The 19,742-nt window shown below is 47.1% G+C and overlaps 1 protein-coding gene across 1 annotated transcript in view; it reads left to right on the top strand.

Annotated features, from left to right (window-relative positions):
• The window catches only part of SPNS2 (SPNS lysolipid transporter 2, sphingosine-1-phosphate), a gene marked incomplete at both ends in the record, with an annotated part of 140,387 nt that overhangs the window by 105,703 nt on the left and 14,942 nt on the right, over positions 1-19,742 (top strand). Inside the window, 2 exons of the mRNA XM_082493036.1 lie at positions 6,479-6,577; positions 19,166-19,329. Of these exons, the coding sequence (XP_082349162.1) occupies positions 6,479-6,577; positions 19,166-19,329 (263 nt within the window). The remainder of the gene's footprint in view (positions 1-6,478; positions 6,578-19,165; positions 19,330-19,742) is intronic.

Raw genomic sequence — 19,742 nt, 5'->3', positions numbered from 1 at the left:
CCGTTTACAAAACACAGGGAAGAAACTAAAACCGTGTTAAAAATTGGATTTTGGTAATTGATGCCGACTCTTAAGCTAGCTGTTCTCTTGTGTGTTTAGACAAATGAACCGAGTGTCATATATAATGTCCAGCTTAATGCATTATCAGCACGAATAGACCTGGAAAAGTGCTATACAAATAAATGTAAACATCCACTTAGATCAATGCAAGCCTGTAGAGAGATGGTCTGAAGTGCATTCGTATCACACAAGGGGTTTGAGGGGATGTTTAGTCAGACAACAGGTGAGAGCCAGGGCTATAACCGTGTTTGACAGACAGCTTTAGAAGAAGTCCTACCCAGAGAAAGGTGTGGATGTGCTTTAGCGAGATGCACTTTAAATGTTTGGCAAATTAATTTCTACTGATTACTATTTATTTGGTGTAATCAGAAGTGTGTTTGTTCTTGCCTGAGGCTGACGAGGAATTTAAAAGCATTATTAGCGTAAGCTTAACAACACTTTCATCATATACGTAAATATTATCCTGTTTTCGTGGATAAAAAGCTCTTAATACTGGCTGAACGCTCCCACTGATTTCATTATGCCAGAAGTGAGGCTTTTTGGAAACTGCATCCCAAATGATTTAGCATAGCTCTCCTAAGGTTTACACATCTTGTGACTGCTTAAGAACCCTATCTGGCAAGTCGGTAAGCATCTCCAGAGGTTTTACAAGTTTAATTTCCTTGGCAAAACAAGGATGTTTGCTTATTATCTTCGAATTTAATTGTTGGCTCTTCATAGGTGCGTGCTTCCATCGCATCTACTGCTCTTGCCAGCGTAGCGGTCGGTGCGCAGCTCCGCAAATCGTCTGCAGGAAAAGGTGCTGAGCGCTGGGTTTGATAAACTGTCAGAGCTGCAGAATGCACTGCACTGCCTGAGATTTTACAAGGCTGATATTTGTTCCAAATGCAAATTTGTACAAACCAGACCTTATTCTCCTGAGCGCAACTCTCCAAATCTCCTCCCAGGCACATGCTCCGATGGTGCTTAGGGAAGTGGGGGGATGGTTCTTATGGAGCGTGCTAATTATGAAACAGATTTTATCAACCATCTTTGCAAATTGGCCTCAAAATTACCAGTAGCCCAAAGTAGCATTAAAACTGCCTTGTAACAGCAATAACGAATGAGCTTCGGTGCAGCGGGCGAGCGTGTGACATCGAGACGTGCTGAGTGCTTGGGACTTTGTGGAATCTGGTCCTAATAGTGGGGTTGTTCCTCCATAGCACATCTCAAAACCAAAGACGATTGACAGAGGCTTGGTGGCATTTCTGCCCAAGAGCCAGCAGGCAATTTAAAGGGCCTCAGCTATTGTGATCACAATCTCTTTAGGTCTTTGATGAGAAAAGCCATCCTCCAGTTTATGCAAAGTCCTGATACCCATGCGGAAAATGCTCTTCATAGTTATTTTTTCTTTTAAAGCATTAGTTCTTCCTAAACGATCGTGAGCTGCCATGGAGGAGACTAGCCTTGATGTTTTGCTGTAGGTAGTCTTCCTTTAGGCTTGGAACAGGCGTAGACCGGTGCTCAGCTGTGCTGCAGGCGTGGGGGAATGTTGCTTTTGTTCTGATTACCTTCCCTATACATAAAAAACAATTATTTATGTAGGATACAACACTGCCCTATTTTTACAGCTGAAGATAAATAGCGTTCTCAGAAGTTCTCATTGTTGCTTCTCCCAGTGTGCCTCCACACACCAGTAACCTGCGTGCTGTGGTTTAGCTTTTACGGCGGGGTGAGGAGTGCCTTTGAAGGAAGGAGATAGGACAAGGGGGAATGGCTTTAAACTGGAAGAAGGGAGATTTAAATTAGATATTAGGAAGAAATCTTTCACTCTGAGGGTGGTGAGGCACTCACTCACTGGCGCAGGTTGCCCAGAGAAGCTGTGGCTGCCCCATCCCTGGAGGCGTTCAAGGCCAGGTTGGATGGGGCTTGGAGCAACCTGGGCTGGTGGGAGGTGTCCCTTCCCAGGGCAGGGGGGTTGGAACCAGGTGATCTTTAAGGTCCCTTCCAACCCAAACCATTCTATGATTCTATAAGGTGCACAGCCCCCTTCAAACACCTGAGCACAGCTCTGACCAGGCAGGAGGTGCCAAGGGGCTTCTCTGCCCTTCTGTGGGCCAGGGCTTGCAGATGCATCTGTACCACTCCGTGTTGTGCTGTGATTTGGAAACCAGGTCAGCCTCCTTTTACTTCATTTAAAAGTCTTTTTTTTTTAGACAGTGTCTGCCTAGCTTGAGTGAAGGTCTGGTTTCTCTGGGTCACAGCATTTGCCTTTTCTGAACAGTAGTTACAAGAGGGCCACCGTGTCCAAGCTGGGTCAGTGGGTGGAATGGAGTTAGCAAAAGTTTTCTTTGCTTTTGGTGCTGAAAGAGGCCACTATGTGTTGTACTGAAGATTACTGTCTGACCCAGAAAGAGTAGCAAAGTGTTTTAGAGTTTTCTATCAAAGATTAGACGTAGACACCAGGACTTACCTCTTTGGCACATGGCCTTTTACTGGGAACAGGGTGATCTTTCCTTGGCTTTCCTGGTTAAATTACTTCAGACCAACTCATCCTGCTGGTTTCACCCCAGGAAGGGGATGTCAGCAGTAAACCATGGCCTTTCAGAACCTCTATTTAAAGAGGAGAGGTTTGCCAAAGCTGCTTGGTCAGCCTCCCAGCCCATCCCCTGTGCTGCCGGCCGCCGAACCTGGAGTCGGACATGAGCCAGGATGATCCCACGGGCTTCTGCCTCGGCCGCTGCGGCTCTCCCACCTCCAGGTTCTGTGGGATGTTCAAACCAGGCCATGTATGGTTTGAATTTAGGTCTATTTTAGTATCAAAATGCCCATTTAGAGCTGTAATTTACTGCTGTCTTCCTAGAACAGTAGATAATGTGTGCTACCAACTGCTTCCTCTCCATCAGTGAAACGCTTGTTAAGCAGGGATGGGGCGGAGGGGGTTTTGGTGTTTTGGAGATGCTGGTTTAAGCCTTTTTTTCTTTCCAATATTTTTTTATAGCAGAAGGAAAAATCTCATGTTCATTTGCTTGCCACATGTTGGGATTTTGGTTTGGGGAGGTGGGAGGTGGAGGTGGGGTCCACTTGAAATTCAGACTAAATTTACTAAGTTTTGGCACTTTATAGTGCCAGACTTCTTTAGCTAGGCAAGCTGGAAACTTGCTGGAAATTGTATTGCTACTTGCAAAGCTGCATGTATGCATAATACACGTATACATGCAAAATCATGTATAGTGTGTGTGTGTGTGTATTTGTGTGTATAAATATATATACGCACACACACATATGATGGAGGTATAATTCAAACGTTTTCCTCCAGCTGGCACCAATTCACTGCCACTCCCTGAAAATGGTAAGTTGGAAATGGAAAGTTTTGAATAAATTTGCCATTTCCTTTGTCATTTTGCTAAGAAGATGGATAGAAGGTAGAGCCAGGCAGGCTTTCTGCTCCAGATTTATTAACATAAACTTTAAAGAAAGAAAGATATTTTAACGTAAGTTTAAAATTCCCTGTTTCACAGATCTGCATGACTCTGGACTCTTGAATTAGGTAGAATTTCACTTTATCATCTCAGATGCTCATTTCTCGAGCAGAATGCTTCTCCATTGCACCTGTGTGAACTGGGGCCAGGTGGGAAGAAGAACAATAACTTTTTTCTTTTCTTTTCTTCTGTCTAATGTATCCAGGTTGCCCCCATTACCCCGCACCTTTGGGGAATGGTAATGAATTCTGTGGCTCTCCTACTGTTCGCAGCATGACCTTCAGTACCTTTCCGTCTCTCTAATAAAGTCGAGACCTTATTTCCCTCTCGGGATTTCTGTGAGCCTTCAAGTCTTGTTTTGAGTCCTGGATGCAAAAGGACAGTGTCTGCCAGGTGGCTGCTGTGGATCTGATCAACTTTTGCTCTTCTGTTGCACAACAGGAGTTTAACAGGGTACCCGATTAATATGTGGCATCAAAGTGCATTAGCAGTGTGCATTTGCGGCTTTGTCAAACCAGTAATGAAAGAACTGGCAGGTCATTCTCAAAGCACATGTTAAAACCCTAAGGAAAAGCATTTAATCTATTTTTACCCATTGTTCCTAATTGTCTCTGCTTGGAGTGCCACGGTCATTCTAAATAGGCATCAGCTCTCTTCTAGTGTGGATCAGCTGTTTGGCGAGGTAGACACTGGAGGGGAGGGATGCCATCCAAAGAAACCTGGACAGGCTGCAAAGGTGGGTCCAAGCCAACCTCATGCAGTTCAACAAGGCCAAGTGTAAGGTCCTACATCTGGGTCGGGGCAATCCTCAAGCACAAATACAGGCTCGGCAGGGAATGACTGGAGAGCAGCCCTGAGGAGAAGGACCTGGGGGTGCTGATTGACGAGAAGCTCAACAGGAGCCAGCAGTGTGCGATCGTAGCCCAGAAGGCCAACCGTATCCTGGGCTGCATCAGAAGAAGTGTGGCCAGCAGGTCAAAGGAGGTGATTCTGCTCCTCTACTCCACTCTTGTGAGACCCCACCTGGAGTACCAGCATAAGAAGGACATGGACCTGCAGGAGTGCGTCCAGAGGAGAGCCATGAGGATGATCCGAGGGCTGGAGCACCTCTGCTGGGAGGACAGGCTGAGAGAGTTGGGGGTGTTCAGCCTGGAGAAGAGAAGGCTCTGGGGAGATCTTACTGCGGCCTTCCAGTGCCTAAAGGGGGCCTACAGGAGAGCTGGGGAAGGACTTCTTACTCGGGCATGTAGTGATAGGACGAGGGGGAATGGCTTTAAACTGGAAGAGGGCAGGTTTAGATTAAACATTAGGAAGAAGTTTTTCACTGTGAGGGTGGTGAGGCACTGGCACAGGTTGCCCAGAGAGGTTGTTGAGGCCCCATCCCTGGAGGTGTTCAAGGCCAGGCTGGACGTGGCCTTGGGCAACCTGGTCTAGAGGGAGGTGTCCCTGTCTATGGCAGGGGGGTTGGAACTCGGTGATCTTCAAGGTCCCTTCCAACCTAAACCTTTCTATGATTCTGTGATTCTATGATCTTAGTGCTTTTTCTTTCCTTTTTTAATGGCTAACTCTTCCTGCTGCGGACCGGGCAGCTCCCCTGCCATAAGAAGCAGAGTCAAAGCCCTGAAGCAGTGCTTCTGCTCCCGTGCCCTGAGATACGGCGCTGTTGAGCAATGAGTTCTCAGTCAGTTGAGGTAAATTCATCTCTGTGTGTCTCTAGCTGGGGATATGCCAGTCCGGAAATGTCACATTTAATTAATAAATGGCTTCAGGAAAGGATCGCAAGAATGAATTGATGCCTGGGAAGGCATCCCTGCTATGGAAGGCCATCAGCGAGAAAGGAGAGAAGTAAACGGGATCGCGGTCTACAAACAGCTGAAGGAGGGAATCATTTCTGGCAGGGCAGATAGCTCGTCAGAGAAACAGAAAAAGGCAGAATGGGATTCAGTGCTTAGAAGTGGAACCAAAGCTCACTTGGATTTAGAGATCTATTGAATTCTTCATTACTTACAGCCTTTAAATCAAGACAGGGTCAATTGCTAAACTGGGCTATGTGTACTTGAAGCAGATGTTCTTCGCCAGCTTCTTTCACAAGTTTTATGCAGGAAACAATTACTTTTTTTCTGCTCCTAAATGTGTGTCATAAAATTTAGGTCATTCCACAGGACGGGGATTTGTTGTTTTTTTTTTCTTTTTTAATCTTTCATCCCCTTCCATGTTTTCTGTGAGCTCTGGTCCCTTAACGGGAAAATAATTTGTGTTTTCTACTGATTCTGTGTAGACAAACTGATTCTGCATGACCTGGCTGAGGGTGTAGTGTCCGATGAGAGGAGTGGAGCCCAAACTACAATATCTTGGCTATGGAAAATTTTCCTAATGTGTCTTTGTTACGTTTCACAAGTGGAACGGCAAATTTTTGAGAAAAAAGAAAAGTGGCTAGAGATGGAGTGGGAGGGGAGGATGTGTGACCTTTCGTACTAATATGAATTATTTATGGCTTAGGAAACAAAATGATATGTTTATTGTGGAAAACCCACGGTATCCCAGGTGACAGCAAAGCCCTTGTTTGAAGGCTGGCGGCGCTGAGCGAGCTGTGTGCTGCAGGCAACCTCCAACTTTGCTCTCCCCTTCAGCCAAGCAAAATACAGGCTGAGGAGCAAGAGCAGTGTCTCGGGGATGAAGTTTTTAGTCAAACTCATGTATTCAGTGCTTATGAGAGGAGCACCTCCCTCCACACCTGCCATCGGGAGCACTGGAAAGCCAGGAAGGGCACCAGAGCTCCCCAGTTGCTGGAGCCACCCATGGGCTGAACAATGGCTGTGTCTGCCACCGATGGCTGGGGCACCTTCTTTACTTCGTCCTGACCTGGGCATAAACTGAGCGATGCAAGACGGCTGGATGGGTTCTTTAGTTCAGTCTCCTTATGTATATTTTTTTTTCTTTCCCCTTCTTCTTTGCAGTATGTGGTCATTCCAACACGCCGTGCAACCGCCGTGGCCTTGCAGAGTTTCACTTCACACCTCCTGGGAGATGCTGGCAGTCCTTATCTGATTGGATTTGTAAGTGCTCACAGCAGGTTTTGGCAGGGGTTTGTGCCTGTGTTTGTTTTTGTTTACTAACCGCTTATCTAAAATGCCAAGTTAAGCCATGTAGGGAAGGCAGCCGTATTTATCAGCGGAATGGGAAGTGGTGCAGTGCAATGCAGCTTTTTCACATGCTCGTGTTACCCGTGGGCTGCAGTCCCAACCTGGAAGGACCACTTGGGTAGAGAAGAGAGCTTCTATATCTTTTTTAGCCTAGGGTGTTTGTGAAGCTTATGGAGAGCTCTGTAAAGGGAGAGTGGTTGCTTCTGTGATGTGGACGTAGGTTCATTAGAAATTAGATTGGAACAGTCTCGTGTGTGTGTCTTTCACTGTTGATCTGGTCTCGTAAGCCAAATACCTGTTTATGGGTAGCAACAGGCAGCTGTTCTGCCCTGCTCATCTTTTGAACCTGCTTTCTATGATAACAAATGATGGTGTGGCATGATGGGTGTGTATATTTTGGTTTTTTTATTAGTATTCTATGGCAGGGGGGTTGTAACTTGATGATCTTCAAGGTCCTTTCCAATCTAAACCATTCTATGATTCTCTGGTGAGACCCCACCTGGAGTACTGCGTCCAGCTCGGGAGCCCCCAACAATAGGAAAGACATGAACGTGTTGGAGTGGGTCCAGAGGAGGGCCACAAAGATGATCTGAGGGATGGAACAGCTCTGCTGTGAGGACAGGCTGAGAGAGTTGGGAGTGTTCAGCCTGGAGAAGAGAAGGCTCCGGGGAGACCTTAGAACCCCTTCCAGTCCCTAAAGGGGCCCTACAGGAGAGCTGGGGAGGGACTTTATACAAGAGCATGTAGTGATAGGATGAGGGGGAATGGCTTCAAACTGGAAGAAGGGAGATTTAGAATAGATATTAGGGAGAAAATTTCCCTGTGAGGTTGATGAGCCCCTGGCCCAGGTTGCCCCGAGAAGCTGTGACTGCACCTTCCCTGGAGGTGTTCAAGGCCAGGTTGGACGGGGCTTGGAGCAACCTGGGCTGGGGGGAGGTGTCCCTGCCCAGGGCAGGGGGTTGGGACTAGATTATCTTCAAGGTCCCTTCCAATTTAAACCATTCTATGATTCCTTTCTGGTGTGTATGTTTTGTTGTTTTATTAGCAGTATTCCTTTCTATTACTGCTGCAGTTTTTGGCCTTGGTCTGACTGGAGATCTCCCTTATTATGCCACCATTGTCTTAGTGCAGAGCTGAACAAGACCCTGCTCCAAAAGCTGGCAATCAGGGAACATTCACGGATGAAAATATAAGGCCTGAGAAATGTAATGAGGAAAAGAAGTCTAGATGTACTGGGGTAATTTCTTTCCCTTGCACCCTTCCGTGGAGTTTGATGCACTGCGTTTCAGAGAACACGGATCACCATTTGTGAAATATAGTAGCTTCCGTGTAAAGCCCTAAGTGACACCGCTGGTGTTATGTTGAAGGTGCTACAATTTTCCAGTGATGTGGCTGGGATCTTCACTAGTCCCATCACCTGAGAGATGGAACTTTGATGTGCTCTTCCAGCTTAGTACCGCTCTGTGTGTGACACAGCTGCTGGGTGCTGTGGGCTTTTTCTTTTTTTAAAATGTAATTTCTCATCTATTCATCCCATAGACACTGGTGTGTGTATCTATATGTATTTATTTATATATATTTAATTTTGTGTACATATATTTATATATACATAAATATTTACTCTTGAATGCAAGCTCCCCAAAATGATATATTCACTCTGTAGCCTTCTGAAGTATACGTGAAGAGACAGATACAGATATATACATGAAGAGACAGATACAGATAAGGCTGAACGGACCAAAGAAATGAGAAATATCTCAAGAGGATAAATATGTACAATTTGGCTTACTCTGTTCTGGGCACCCAGGGAGAAATTATCTTATTTTAGAAATTATTTGGCAAGAACAAAGGAATGAGTGGAAGAGACTGCTTTGTGCAGGGCAGGCGACATGGGGAATGTGGAGAAGGAGAATGAAATCAGCAGGCCAGCCTGCTCTGAATGCCGGCGCTGAGACGGCCTCCGCAGGGTCTGAGATGCCGGCGAGGCTGTCTCAGGTGACTCTGCTGCACGTTCGTGCTTTTTCTTACGTAAGAGGGATGTCCGGGAGGAACGGCGAGGACCCGGAATGATTGCAATTAATCTTGAAGGTTGCCCAGGGCTCTTTAGTGTCACAGATTTTTTAAAAAAGAACTTTGGTTGTAGAAAATAATGCGCTTTGCCCTTCTGGTATTCAGAGATCAAGCAAGTTGTGAGTTACTTAAGGACGCTTGCCTGAAATATGCTTAACCCCAATTTAATAGCTGCCTTAGGCTTTCTTTAGACTGGGAAAATATTAATTATGATTTTGAATTACTCTCTTCTCATGCTGTACTTGTTGGGCAGTCCTCATTTGGGAGGAGACTACTCGAGTACAAGGCGCTGTGGCAGGAGAGCAGGCGTGAAGCACTCGTGTCACGGGAGGTACCAGCACCTATTTCTGTAGCCTCTGGCTGACTCACGCTCCCTGTGCTGCGATGGATGAAAGGTCAACTGCAGCTTTCGCAGAACAACAAATACTATTTAGAGCGAAAAGATAAACAGCCAATTTCTCCACCAGAGCTAAGAGAGGTGATCAACTTGATTGTTGAAGGTGTTTGTTATTGGAATTGTCCAGCTGCGGTGTAGGATGGAGACTTTCGTGCAGGACTGAAATCTCGCTTGGGCAGGTTGCAGAAGCGGCTGGGATTACGGCTAGGATTTTCAAGGCAGTCTGGGAGCTAAGCAACCTACTCCTGTGGGCTTTAAGGGAAATTTGGGAACCCGATTCCCATAGTCCTTCTGGGAATCCCCAGCCTGAAGACATCAGCTCACCCTGCTGCTACTCCAGAGGTGCCTTGAAGCAGACCAAGGGCAGGGTGTAGGTCTTGAAAGAGAGAGGCAGGACAAATCAATGGCACTGCAGTGCCAGGCGTGCTCGGAATTGGTGAAACGCGGCCTCCTGAGCACTCAGTGCTCATCTGAGATCCTGAAGATCTGCCTTTTCTTCTGACCGCTTACAAAATCTGCCTAAAGCTCCCTCGCTAAAGCAGGGAGCAATGTTTTGATCTAATATGGCTGGAATCTTACATAGTTTGGGTGAGTTCGTAGTGAGATTCCCTCTGGCAGTGCTCTTAATAAAGGACCAGATACCCATCTCCTTGTAGGACTAAGCCGTCGCGGGCAGTTGTCCCTGTTCGATGGATCCCAATAAATGTTGTATTGATCTTATAGTCCTCATGTGGAACATAGAAAGTACTTAACAGCTGCAGCCTCACGCGTGCCATCGCTGCCTTGCTCTGTGGTGTGCCGTAAGAGTTGAAGGTCAGACTCTGATTTTTCTGTAATCTCCCCCAGTTCCAAACCTTGCGGTGCCGTTCCTTACAGTCACCCGAAGCACCAATTATATGTCAGTGTTGAAAAGCTAAGTGGAAGGAAGCATGTATGTATGGTTATTTTTCATGTCTTTTTAAATATTGACAACTTTTATTATTACGGTAAAAAGGCTTAAGGTTGACTTACAAAGAAGTTATGCAAATGCAGGTTTAGGGTGGCAGCTGTAATTTGCGTAAGGTTTTACTACCTGCCAAGCACTGAGATCAATTACTATAAATCAGCGCTGCCTATTCATTCACAAATAAGAATAGGCATTGCTGCAGTATTTCATTAGGTGAGACAGTTTTTATTCCAAGATAACTGTAACTTTTTCAGGATCTTTGTGATCACCTGCAGAGTTTAAATAATTCCTGTTTAACAACTTGGGAGTATAATGCTATGCTTTATTCTTGAGGTAGTCAGTGAGACATTTCACTCATTCAGTGCATTACACTCCAATACTCCAATTGGAGATACTCCAAAGTATCTCCAATACTTTTCTGTCTTTGAAAAGGTCCTACTATGCAGACATGGTCGCTGAAGCACGGAACAGTTAAGAGAAATACCCCAAATCCCACCACTCATGTTGAGTATCAAATAAAGGTCTTCTAACTGCTCTTCCCGTGCCCAAATACCTTGACAGCATTTCAGACTCAGAAGAGCTGGGTGGAGGTAGCCAGCAGCAGAACGTGAAATAAAGTTAACTCTTCTCAGGCTGCATCGTAGCTCCAGCTCTTTCTATTATTAATTCTGGTTATATCTTTTTATATAAACTTAAGTAACTGTAAGGAGTGCCGGTGAGTCTGCGCTTGTATGTTCATCTGTGCACATGCATGCGTGACCCTGTCTTCCCTACTCAGGGTTTGCATTATTCCTTCACACAAACACCATCTTCCTCTACTCGCTGACGTACTCGCTGAAGTACGGGCAGTCAGTTTTTTCTTTCGAGGCTGTGCCTTGGTACTTTCTCTTTCCGTCCCCCAGCTCTGTCCTTTGCTTCCTATCTGGGCGCAGCAGTGCTTTCCTCTCCCGCCCTTGCCGTGCTTCTGGCCCTGGCTGCGACGGGACACCGGCGCCCATGGCTTTGCGCTCTCCACGTGTGCCGGGGGAATTGCGGCTGCGGGCACACGCTGTCCTGGGGCTGTTGGCTCTCCTCTTAGCTTCCTGCTTTGTTAAATTCTTTCTCACTCCCCTGTGCCACCATCCCTCAGGTCTAGGGATTGAAACCTGTCGGTATCTGCTTGTCACCTGGCAACGTCAGCGTGTGAGATGGTGTTTTAAAGTGCCAGACATCAGCTCTCCTCCACCAGCTCTCGCTGATGGGCTAAATAAAAGCTATTCCCTGTACTCCGCTGGTGGTGGTACCCACCCGTCCTGACCTCCTGGGCTGCCGTGTCTTCAACTTACCTGAGGGACACAACCTCCATGGTTAGTGGTTGGACTCAGTGATCTTAAAGGTCTCTTCCAACCTCAACGATTCTATGATTCTCTGATTCCAGCCTCTCTGGCCAAGCAGCGTCAGGACAGCGTGCCATGGTCTGGCAGCCAGGCTCTGTGACAGGGGGGGACCCCAATCCCTCCTCTGTGTGCTGCGGGTCCTGCAAAAGCTCTCTGTTCTGTCCACCCCTAGTTCTGCGAACGGCAGCGCTCCCTGCATTGCTGGGTCTCTGGTGGCCTTCTCTTGGCAGACGCCGGCGCTGGAGGCGGTGCCGGTTGGCAGTGCCCGGCCGTGCTGCTTCGCCTGGCGGCAGAGATCAGATGTCTGCACGGGCGTCTTCTCCTCCAACGGTCTTCTTTAGGAAAAGGGGTGTTTAAAAGATGTGGAGATGTGGTGCTGAGGGACATGGTTTAGCGGTACCTTGGCAGTGCCGGGTTAACGGTTGGACTCAATGATCTTAAAGGTGTCTTCCTACCAAAACAATTCTATAGCCTTGTAATTAATTGTAAGCAAATCTGAGCTGTTCTGCTTTGTTTTGAAGGGGCTTTATGCAGCTCCTATTGCCTACAAAAATTTTAAGAATAAGCCTATCACTTGTCACCCATCACTTTTCTCCCTTCCCCAACTTTCTTATGTGAGTAGGTTGATAAACTAGATCTAATGAGCTACTTAAATAGCAAGAATGCTAATGACCTTCCTTTAGCAAGTAGTTAGCAGAACAGTGTTAATTATCACTGGTGCAGAGTGTCAGGGAAGGCAGATCAGCATTTGATTAGGGGCAACTCAAGGAAAATTGTAGTAAATGCAGCAATTAAGATACTTTTTTAATGAGAGTTATAATTGGAGGTGTAGATTTCACAGCCTTCTTGTCCCAATTTGAGACAGCCTTTTTGTTGATTTGCTTTCAAAGGCGTTTACCCCTGCGAGTAAATATATCTGCATAGGAAGTACATCAATACGTAAAGGCTTGCCTGCCCGAGGAAGCGGAATTCATGCATTACGGTGTAAAATTCATATTTTATGGTTTAAAATGCTGTGGCCGAGTAGCTCTGTGGACATGCTTACTCCGGAGTAATGTTTTTTTCCCGATTTCGTTTGCTAGATTAAAGCAGGCCACAGCCTGTCGGGGCGCAAATCCGCTGCTGTCGGACTTAAAGGCAGGGCAGCGGAATAAAGTGGATCGTTGCGATGCGATGCCGCAGTCTGGGCTTTTTGTCCCTGTCTGACCCGTGTGGCCGTTCCTCAAATGTGGCCCACGCCGTGCCTGCTGGTGATTACGTAGGACTGGCTCCTCTGCCAAAGCACGGGGCGAGGTGAACTTTAGTTCAAAAAGGCAAATGTTTCCTGTAACAAAAATGTGCAAATTGTTCTCCCAGCACCACTCTCTGGTTTACCCACTATTCAGAGCATTTCCACTGCTGTTGTGGGATTAAGGATGGAACAGAGGTCTCTGTCTTGTTTTTTGCAGCATGTTACGCGTTCTAATATTTATAGTATATATGAGTGTGTGTAGGCAGCATCTCCCATCACCTGATGGAGACCGTAGATGAAATGTGATACACATGTGTGGTTTTTTATTATTCTGTGTTTCTTTACCCTGTGCCAGCTGCTTGAGTGGTGTTCTGCAGCCCCAAGGGTATCGCTCCTCCTCTAGAGATCTTCCCCCACCTTCACGCGTGCGTATGGCCCAGGTTGTGGTGGGTAAAATGGGGCTGAACCCTCGCAGTCCAACAGCCGATGTACGCGTGCCGGGGAAATCGTGCCAGGAAGAGAGCCTCCAGCTCCTCGTCCTTATTAGCTGTTTCTTCAAGCAGCAACTTTACATTGAGGATTTCTCTGGTCCTGCCTGAGCTGAGTAATTAAAAGCCTTAGTCATAGTGCAGGGAAAGGCCAAATCTTTGACATGGCTGTCAGTGGCAAAAAAAAAAAAAAAAAAAAAAAAGAAAAAAAGAAAAAAGGGGGAGAATGAAGCACCTGGAGACCAATCCACACAGGATTTATCTCCTCGTTGCAACGGGCTAACAAGCTTCCTGCTTCTGATGACTCAGCAATGAACATGATTTAAATCTGCCCTAAAAAACCCCAAAGACTTCCCATACATAAAACGCTCTTTGCCGAGGGTTCACAGCCTGTTCTGGTTTTTTTGCAGAGCTGCCTTGCACTTGTCATTTCCCGTGACTTTGGTTAGAAGTGCAAGTTCTCAGTGCTTTTGATAAACGGACGTTTAAAGTCTGTAAAAGTATCTCATTAAAGAAAGCTCCAAAATCCAGAGCTGGTTGTTGTTTCAGTCAAATATTTCAAGCTCTGTCCCACCTGCTCTGTCACTCCTTTTCAGTGCACTAAAAATCTCATTAAATGAGCGGCTCCTTTCTGAGCTGCCAAGGACCCTGTGAACTCCCAGCATGGACACAGAGTTCCCATGGTGCTGAGCATCTTTCGGAATGAGGTGTCTGATTCCTGCAACGTGGTGGGAATGGCTTCCTCCTCCTGGGACGTACCGGCAGGGAAGGGACCTGTGCTGCAAGGAGAGACGAGTGTCCTGGCCTCTTCCCTGGGGACAGGGGTGCTGCTAAAGGGCGTGCTTCCAAACCGTGGTCCATCACGTTTAGGTACGTGTGCCCTGTCACCTGAGCCGTGTTCCTCAATTCCACGGTTGCCCCAAGACATCTCCTTGCTAGGACAGGAGAAAGTCCAGTGTCAACTTATAAAACTCATGGGCAGACCAGACCCGGAGAGAAAGGCAGTTCATGACATGACGAAAATAGACTTCCATCCCTCTCCTGTTAACCGGAGCAAAGGTTGTCCGGAGGTAAAAGTTGCTGTGACGCCAACAGATGTACAAAGTCCATTTGCTGGCATTGCAAGCAGAAGCCTTGATCGACTCTTTTCATTTACTGCAGCCCTTTCAAGGAGGCACTGCTTATCGTCGGCAACGTGCTCATCCTGGGAGGGGGCAGGAGGGCAGAAACCGCTGAGCCAGCCACGGGCCGTGCTCCGGGTCCTGCTGGGCAGGCTCGGGTACCACGCGCAAGTGCAGGGTATCGATATCGTCACCAGACAAGTATTCAATTGGTTTGCGATCTCAAAAGAACACAATTAAGATTAACGGCGTTTGGCTTTTTGTTTTTTGCCCTCGAACATCCAAACATGCCAATGTTGAAATGGAAATAACTTTTCTAATATGATTGTTTTTACCTTTCTGTGGCTTTCAGAATGCATATCATAGAATAGTTGGCTTTTACTTCCTCTTTTTATAATGTATTTGTCATGCCATTTAGCACAGTATAAATGTTGGTGCTCCCCCACAGGTCCAGCAAATTGTTTACTTTATAGAATCCCTTATTTTTGTTTTCTAGTCCTCATTTGCATTCATATTAGATTTTTTTTAAAAAAATCAAAGAAATCTTTCACATGCATCTCTGAATTCGGAGTGGGTGAACCCAAACAACTGGGGTGGTATTGTGGGGTTACCGGGACCGCTGTGTTAGGGAACTGTGCTGTAGAGAGGAGCCAGGGAGAACCGGGCTTGTATCACATCACTGATAATGAAAATCAGGTATTTGTGCCAGATACCGCAGTGGAAATATCCTTTTACGTAGCAAGATTTGTGCCCAAGGGGCAACATCAGAAATTTAGAAAAATCAAGCAGTTGTAGAGGAATTGAGATGTGTGACTCGGCAATGAGACAGGGTAGATGAAACGATGATTGCAAAGATGTTGTTACCGTTACATTGTCAAATTAGTAAATCAGTTTAATTTATCCGCTTGTGCTGTCCAGGAGGGGCAGTAACACAGAAACAAACCTCTTCCTCGGGCTTCAGCCTACCTGAGCTTTTATTACATTAATAGCCCGTCCGGTGTTCCCTAAAACACAGCACGTGCTTCCCAAGGAAGGTAATGAAGTTTCCCTTTTTTCCTTTGCTGTCTTCTGCACTCCGATTGAGAGACAGTCGGAGATTTGGGGGGTTTGGGGTCATGCCCGCTGCAGCTGAAGTGGGTGTTTTCTCTAGCGGGACTCCATCCAGTTGGCTGCCACGGGCTGAGCACACCCCCTTTGTATTCTGCTGTAAAAATGCCATCGGCTGAAGTTTATTTAGCAAAGTCATTCCTTTGGGTCTGACATCTGTGTTACGTGGCGAGGGAAAAGACAACGTGAACTTTCATAGTTAGGATGGTATCAAAGACTTTTGATTAGACCGCAAAGCAGCAGCAGGATTTCCTTATTGATTTTCCACCCCCAAGTTTTTGGGTAAATGTTTTGAAGTTTTTTGCCGCCCACCAATTGGCAGAACAAAGAAAGGAGTCCCACACCTGACTCCATGCCGAAAAACTGGCACTTTTTGTTACTCGCGATAGAGAGAAGACACCGAATGTGATGCGAGACTGGGTCTTGCCAAGTCACAGTTAGACAACTCGGGATGCTATCATTGCAAGGAGTCTGGAAAGCCAAAAATTGGCAGTACAGAGCAGACCGTTTGGCAGACAGTGTGTCGTTTTTGGAGCCTGAGTCTGTAATTATGTCCTGTGTCCTCTTGAGAGGAGATGCCAAAGTTCCAGCCTTAGCAGGTGGCTCGTAACTGAGCGGAAGAAAACAACAGGGAACAGTGACTGTAAGTTAACAGCAAAAACATATATGTGGGCCCTGATAAAGTTCTCGAGTTAAGAGATGCAGACGTGGCTGGGGGGCTTGTATGAAACCCAGATGAGAAAGGCCGGCTGGCTTGGTGGGAAGAATTCCACCCTGCGTGGGAGGAAACACTGCTTTTTCTAAAACAGGCACTTGCACAAGATGTTGGGTTAAAAATGAAAGAGGTGTGAGATTCAATATTAACAAGATTTGTTGGTATAAAAGGTCAACGCGATGCCTTAGACGCGATGCGGGGCAAGCTGCACTGGGAGTTCTGTTTGTTGGAGACTTTACATTTTCAAAGCTGGTTTTAGCTTAGAATGTCATGTCGTCCGTAAGAGAAAGCAATCAGGAGCGCATGCCTGGCTTTTCATCCTCTACTGCTGATTTATCATATCAGTTTGTCGAGTGATTTATTGTCTGGTCCTTTTGGAGGATAATTGTATCCATTCACAAAAAATGAAAAGTGGCATAGAATTTCTAAATTTCTGCTTTAGAATAGCCTCAATTCTGGCTATTGCACACAGAGGGGCTGGTTCGATGCCAGATTTTGGTTCATAATGACGAGTAAGGGAAATGTTGGGAATTGAGGTGTCTGGATACAAGAGGGCATAAATTGCCAGGTGATGTCCCAGTCTTCTGGGTGCTGTGTGCGCTCTGCTCATTTCCTGTGGGTGCATTCTTTTCACCTTCAAGTCTTGTTGCTATTTTTTAATAAGTCGCTCAGACTAATAGCCACTGTTATTTACCTTTGGTCTAAGGACTTTTTTTTAACCATAACTTCTCACGTGAGACTTGTTCACAACACTCTTGTTTTGCCCTGTGTGTGTTACACGCTGTGAATAAAGTTCTGGTTGAGAGAATGGGAACGTTTCCTTAGCGATACCCCAAGCACTGAAAGTTTCTCCTCCTCCTTTCTAGGGCAGGGAACGAAACAGAGAAGTCTGGCTAAAAACCTTCAAATTCTTTCTGTAGATACATTCTTCCCGTGTTTATTCACTCCTCTCTACTTAAGAACGCTCCGTGTGGAAAGGTGGTTGGTCTTCTGCTCTTCCACGTGCAGTGGTTGCACCTCCTTTCCTTCGCTCCAGCAGGAGCCGGGCCGAGCTGTGAGACGGACGTGAAGGCACCGAGACCACCAACGCTCCAGAGTCTCCCTGCTAAGACACGCTCTGCCACCTGCTCACCTGGGTCCCCACGAGTGTCATCCTCCTGTCCCCTCCTGCTGTGCTTGGCCTCTGCTGAGGCATCTCTTCGCGGGCGTTTACCTTCCATGTCACCGCAGCAGCCTGCGGGGCCGGGAACCGGCCGTTCCTCCGGCGTGTGACATGTCCTCGCTTGATGGTCAGGATTTAAGCCCCGAACGTCAGATTTTGCTTGTCGCTTGTGTCTGATGCCACCTCTTTTATTAGCAGTGATGCAGCAGTTTAGAAGATGCTGCACTAGCTTCAACTATTTCTGGAACCGATCTGCGTGTGTGCGCGGCAGTAGGATTTTGTTGCAAATTCCCTGCAGTCTTTTGGTGTAAACCTGTATTTCTGCCTCAACGAAATGTCACAGATAAAAACAGAGTTGGACATTTAAATAGCCAATGCCTTGAGCCTCACCCCTACTGCTCCGTTGGATTTATGGAGAGTAAAGTTGTTTGCTGGACAGTAAATATTAAAATGTGATTGTTTTAGCTACAGACAGTCATTAAATATTGCTGGGTTTTAGCAAAAGCTTTTCATAACGAACTAAATACTGCCATTGCATGTCACTGCTCCTTCCTGTAAGTGCAAACTTGCGTTTACTTTCATATAATTGTGCTTTTCGGCTGTGGGAAGATGCAGGTTGGCTTTGCCCATAAACTCGGTGGTGTGTGTCCTTCGGTGTGAGCGCAGCCCCTGTGCGACAGACCTCGTCTAAGCCCGGGGGGCAGAGTCAGGTCCTGCGCACAGTTACACTTGGAAGTGCAGCAAGCCCGGGAGGGTAGAGGAGGGAATGAAGCCCATACCTCAGACATGGGGATAAAAAACCCACGTTCAAGTTCTGTTTCTGAAAATCAGATGGGATCTCTGCTTTTTCTGTTCCGTGAAGAACATTTCCCCGTTCCCACTCAATACACAGAAATGGAAATTAATAAATGCTTTTGCAGAAAGGTAGGGAAGGTGTAGGACTAAGCAGGACTTGATAGAAATGGCAGGAGGGAGGTGATTCTTCCCCTCTACTCTACTCTGGTGACACCTCACCTGGAGTAATGCCTCCAGCTCTGGAGCCCCCAATATAGGAAAGACATGGACCTGTTGAAGGCCCAGAGGAGGGCCACAAAGATCCTGCGAGGGCTGGAGCCCCTCTCTGATGAGGACAGGCGGAGAGTTGCGGTTTTTCAGCCTGGCAGAAGAGAAGGCTCCGGGGAGACCTTATTGTGGAATTCCAGTCCCTAAAGGGGCTACAGAAGAGCTGGGGAGGGACTTTTTACAAGGGCATGTAGTGATAGGACGAGGCAGAATAGCTTCAAACCGGAAGAAGGGAGATTTAGATTAGATATTAGGAAGAAATTTTTCCCTGTGAGGGTGGTGAGCCCCTGGTGCAGGTTGCCCAGAGAAACTGTGGCTGCCCCATCCCTGGAGGTGGTCAAGGCCAGGTTGGACGGGGCTTGGAGCAACCTGGGCTGGGGGGAGGTGTCCCTACCCAGGGCAGGGGGGGTGGAACTGGATGATATTCAAAGTCCCTTCCAACGTAAACCATTCTGTGATTGACTGATCAGGAGGCTTGGTCAGTACAGCAAGGATAGACACCCACGGATGCAGTCAATGAAGCAGCCAGGGAGAACATGGAGAGGGCTGTGGGAAGAATCGGGACAGAAGAGTGTGAGAGGTAGAGAAGAACCCCTGCCGAGCTGCTCGCAGCATAAGTTGCCCCATCTCCAGGGTGGCCTGTGGACAACTGAAGCGTGCAAGGAACATTCAGCCCTTACTGAACACACTGTTCCATTTTAAACTCCATGCATATGTTCAGGGGGCACTTGTAGAGTGAATCATGTTCCCTTAACCATAACCATGTCTCTCTTTCATCTAAGTGACTAATTTGGTGTTTTTTTTTTTTTTTTCCCTTCTCTCCTAGATCTCAGACCTAATACGACAAAGCACAAAGGAGTCCCCAGTCTGGGAGTTCCTCAGCTTGGGGTATGCACTCATGCTCTGCCCGTTTGTCGTTGTCCTAGGAGGGATGTTCTTCCTGGCCACAGCTCTCTTCTTCCTAAGTGACCGAGCCAAAGCTGAACAACAGTGAGTAACCTGGCGATTGCAAATGGGGAGGTACCGCAGCCTGTTTTCTCTCGTGAACGTTGTGCTTGTACCCTTTTCCTGGCCTTGGTCCATCCCGGGTCAAGGATGTTGGGTTGTGTGTTAAGAACCTCAGCTCAGTGGAGTGCATGAGGCTGCACGAAGCACCGGGGCGTGGGTCATGCTGGCTGGGCACCCTTTACACGCTTCTGCTCTGGTGGATCTCGGTTGTTGGCCATATGGCCTGGAGGGGAGCACCGTATTTGAGGTCACAGGCCCCTCTTACCCTTGGGTGAGCACGCCACAGCCCAGCCCCTCTGTGTTGAGGGGTTGCTGTGTGCTGGAACACGTGGACTGCTGGGCGAAGAGCGAGAGATACTCTACAGAGCTTGGCGGTCAACTTTGAGCCCACAGTC

The sequence above is a fragment of the Vanellus vanellus genome (genome assembly GCF_965231255.1).
Source record: "Vanellus vanellus genome assembly, chromosome: 19".
Taxonomy (NCBI): Eukaryota; Metazoa; Chordata; class Aves; order Charadriiformes; family Charadriidae; genus Vanellus; species Vanellus vanellus.
The sequence above is the reverse complement of the archived record's forward strand: the minus strand, read 5'-3'. Positions and strand labels throughout refer to the sequence as shown.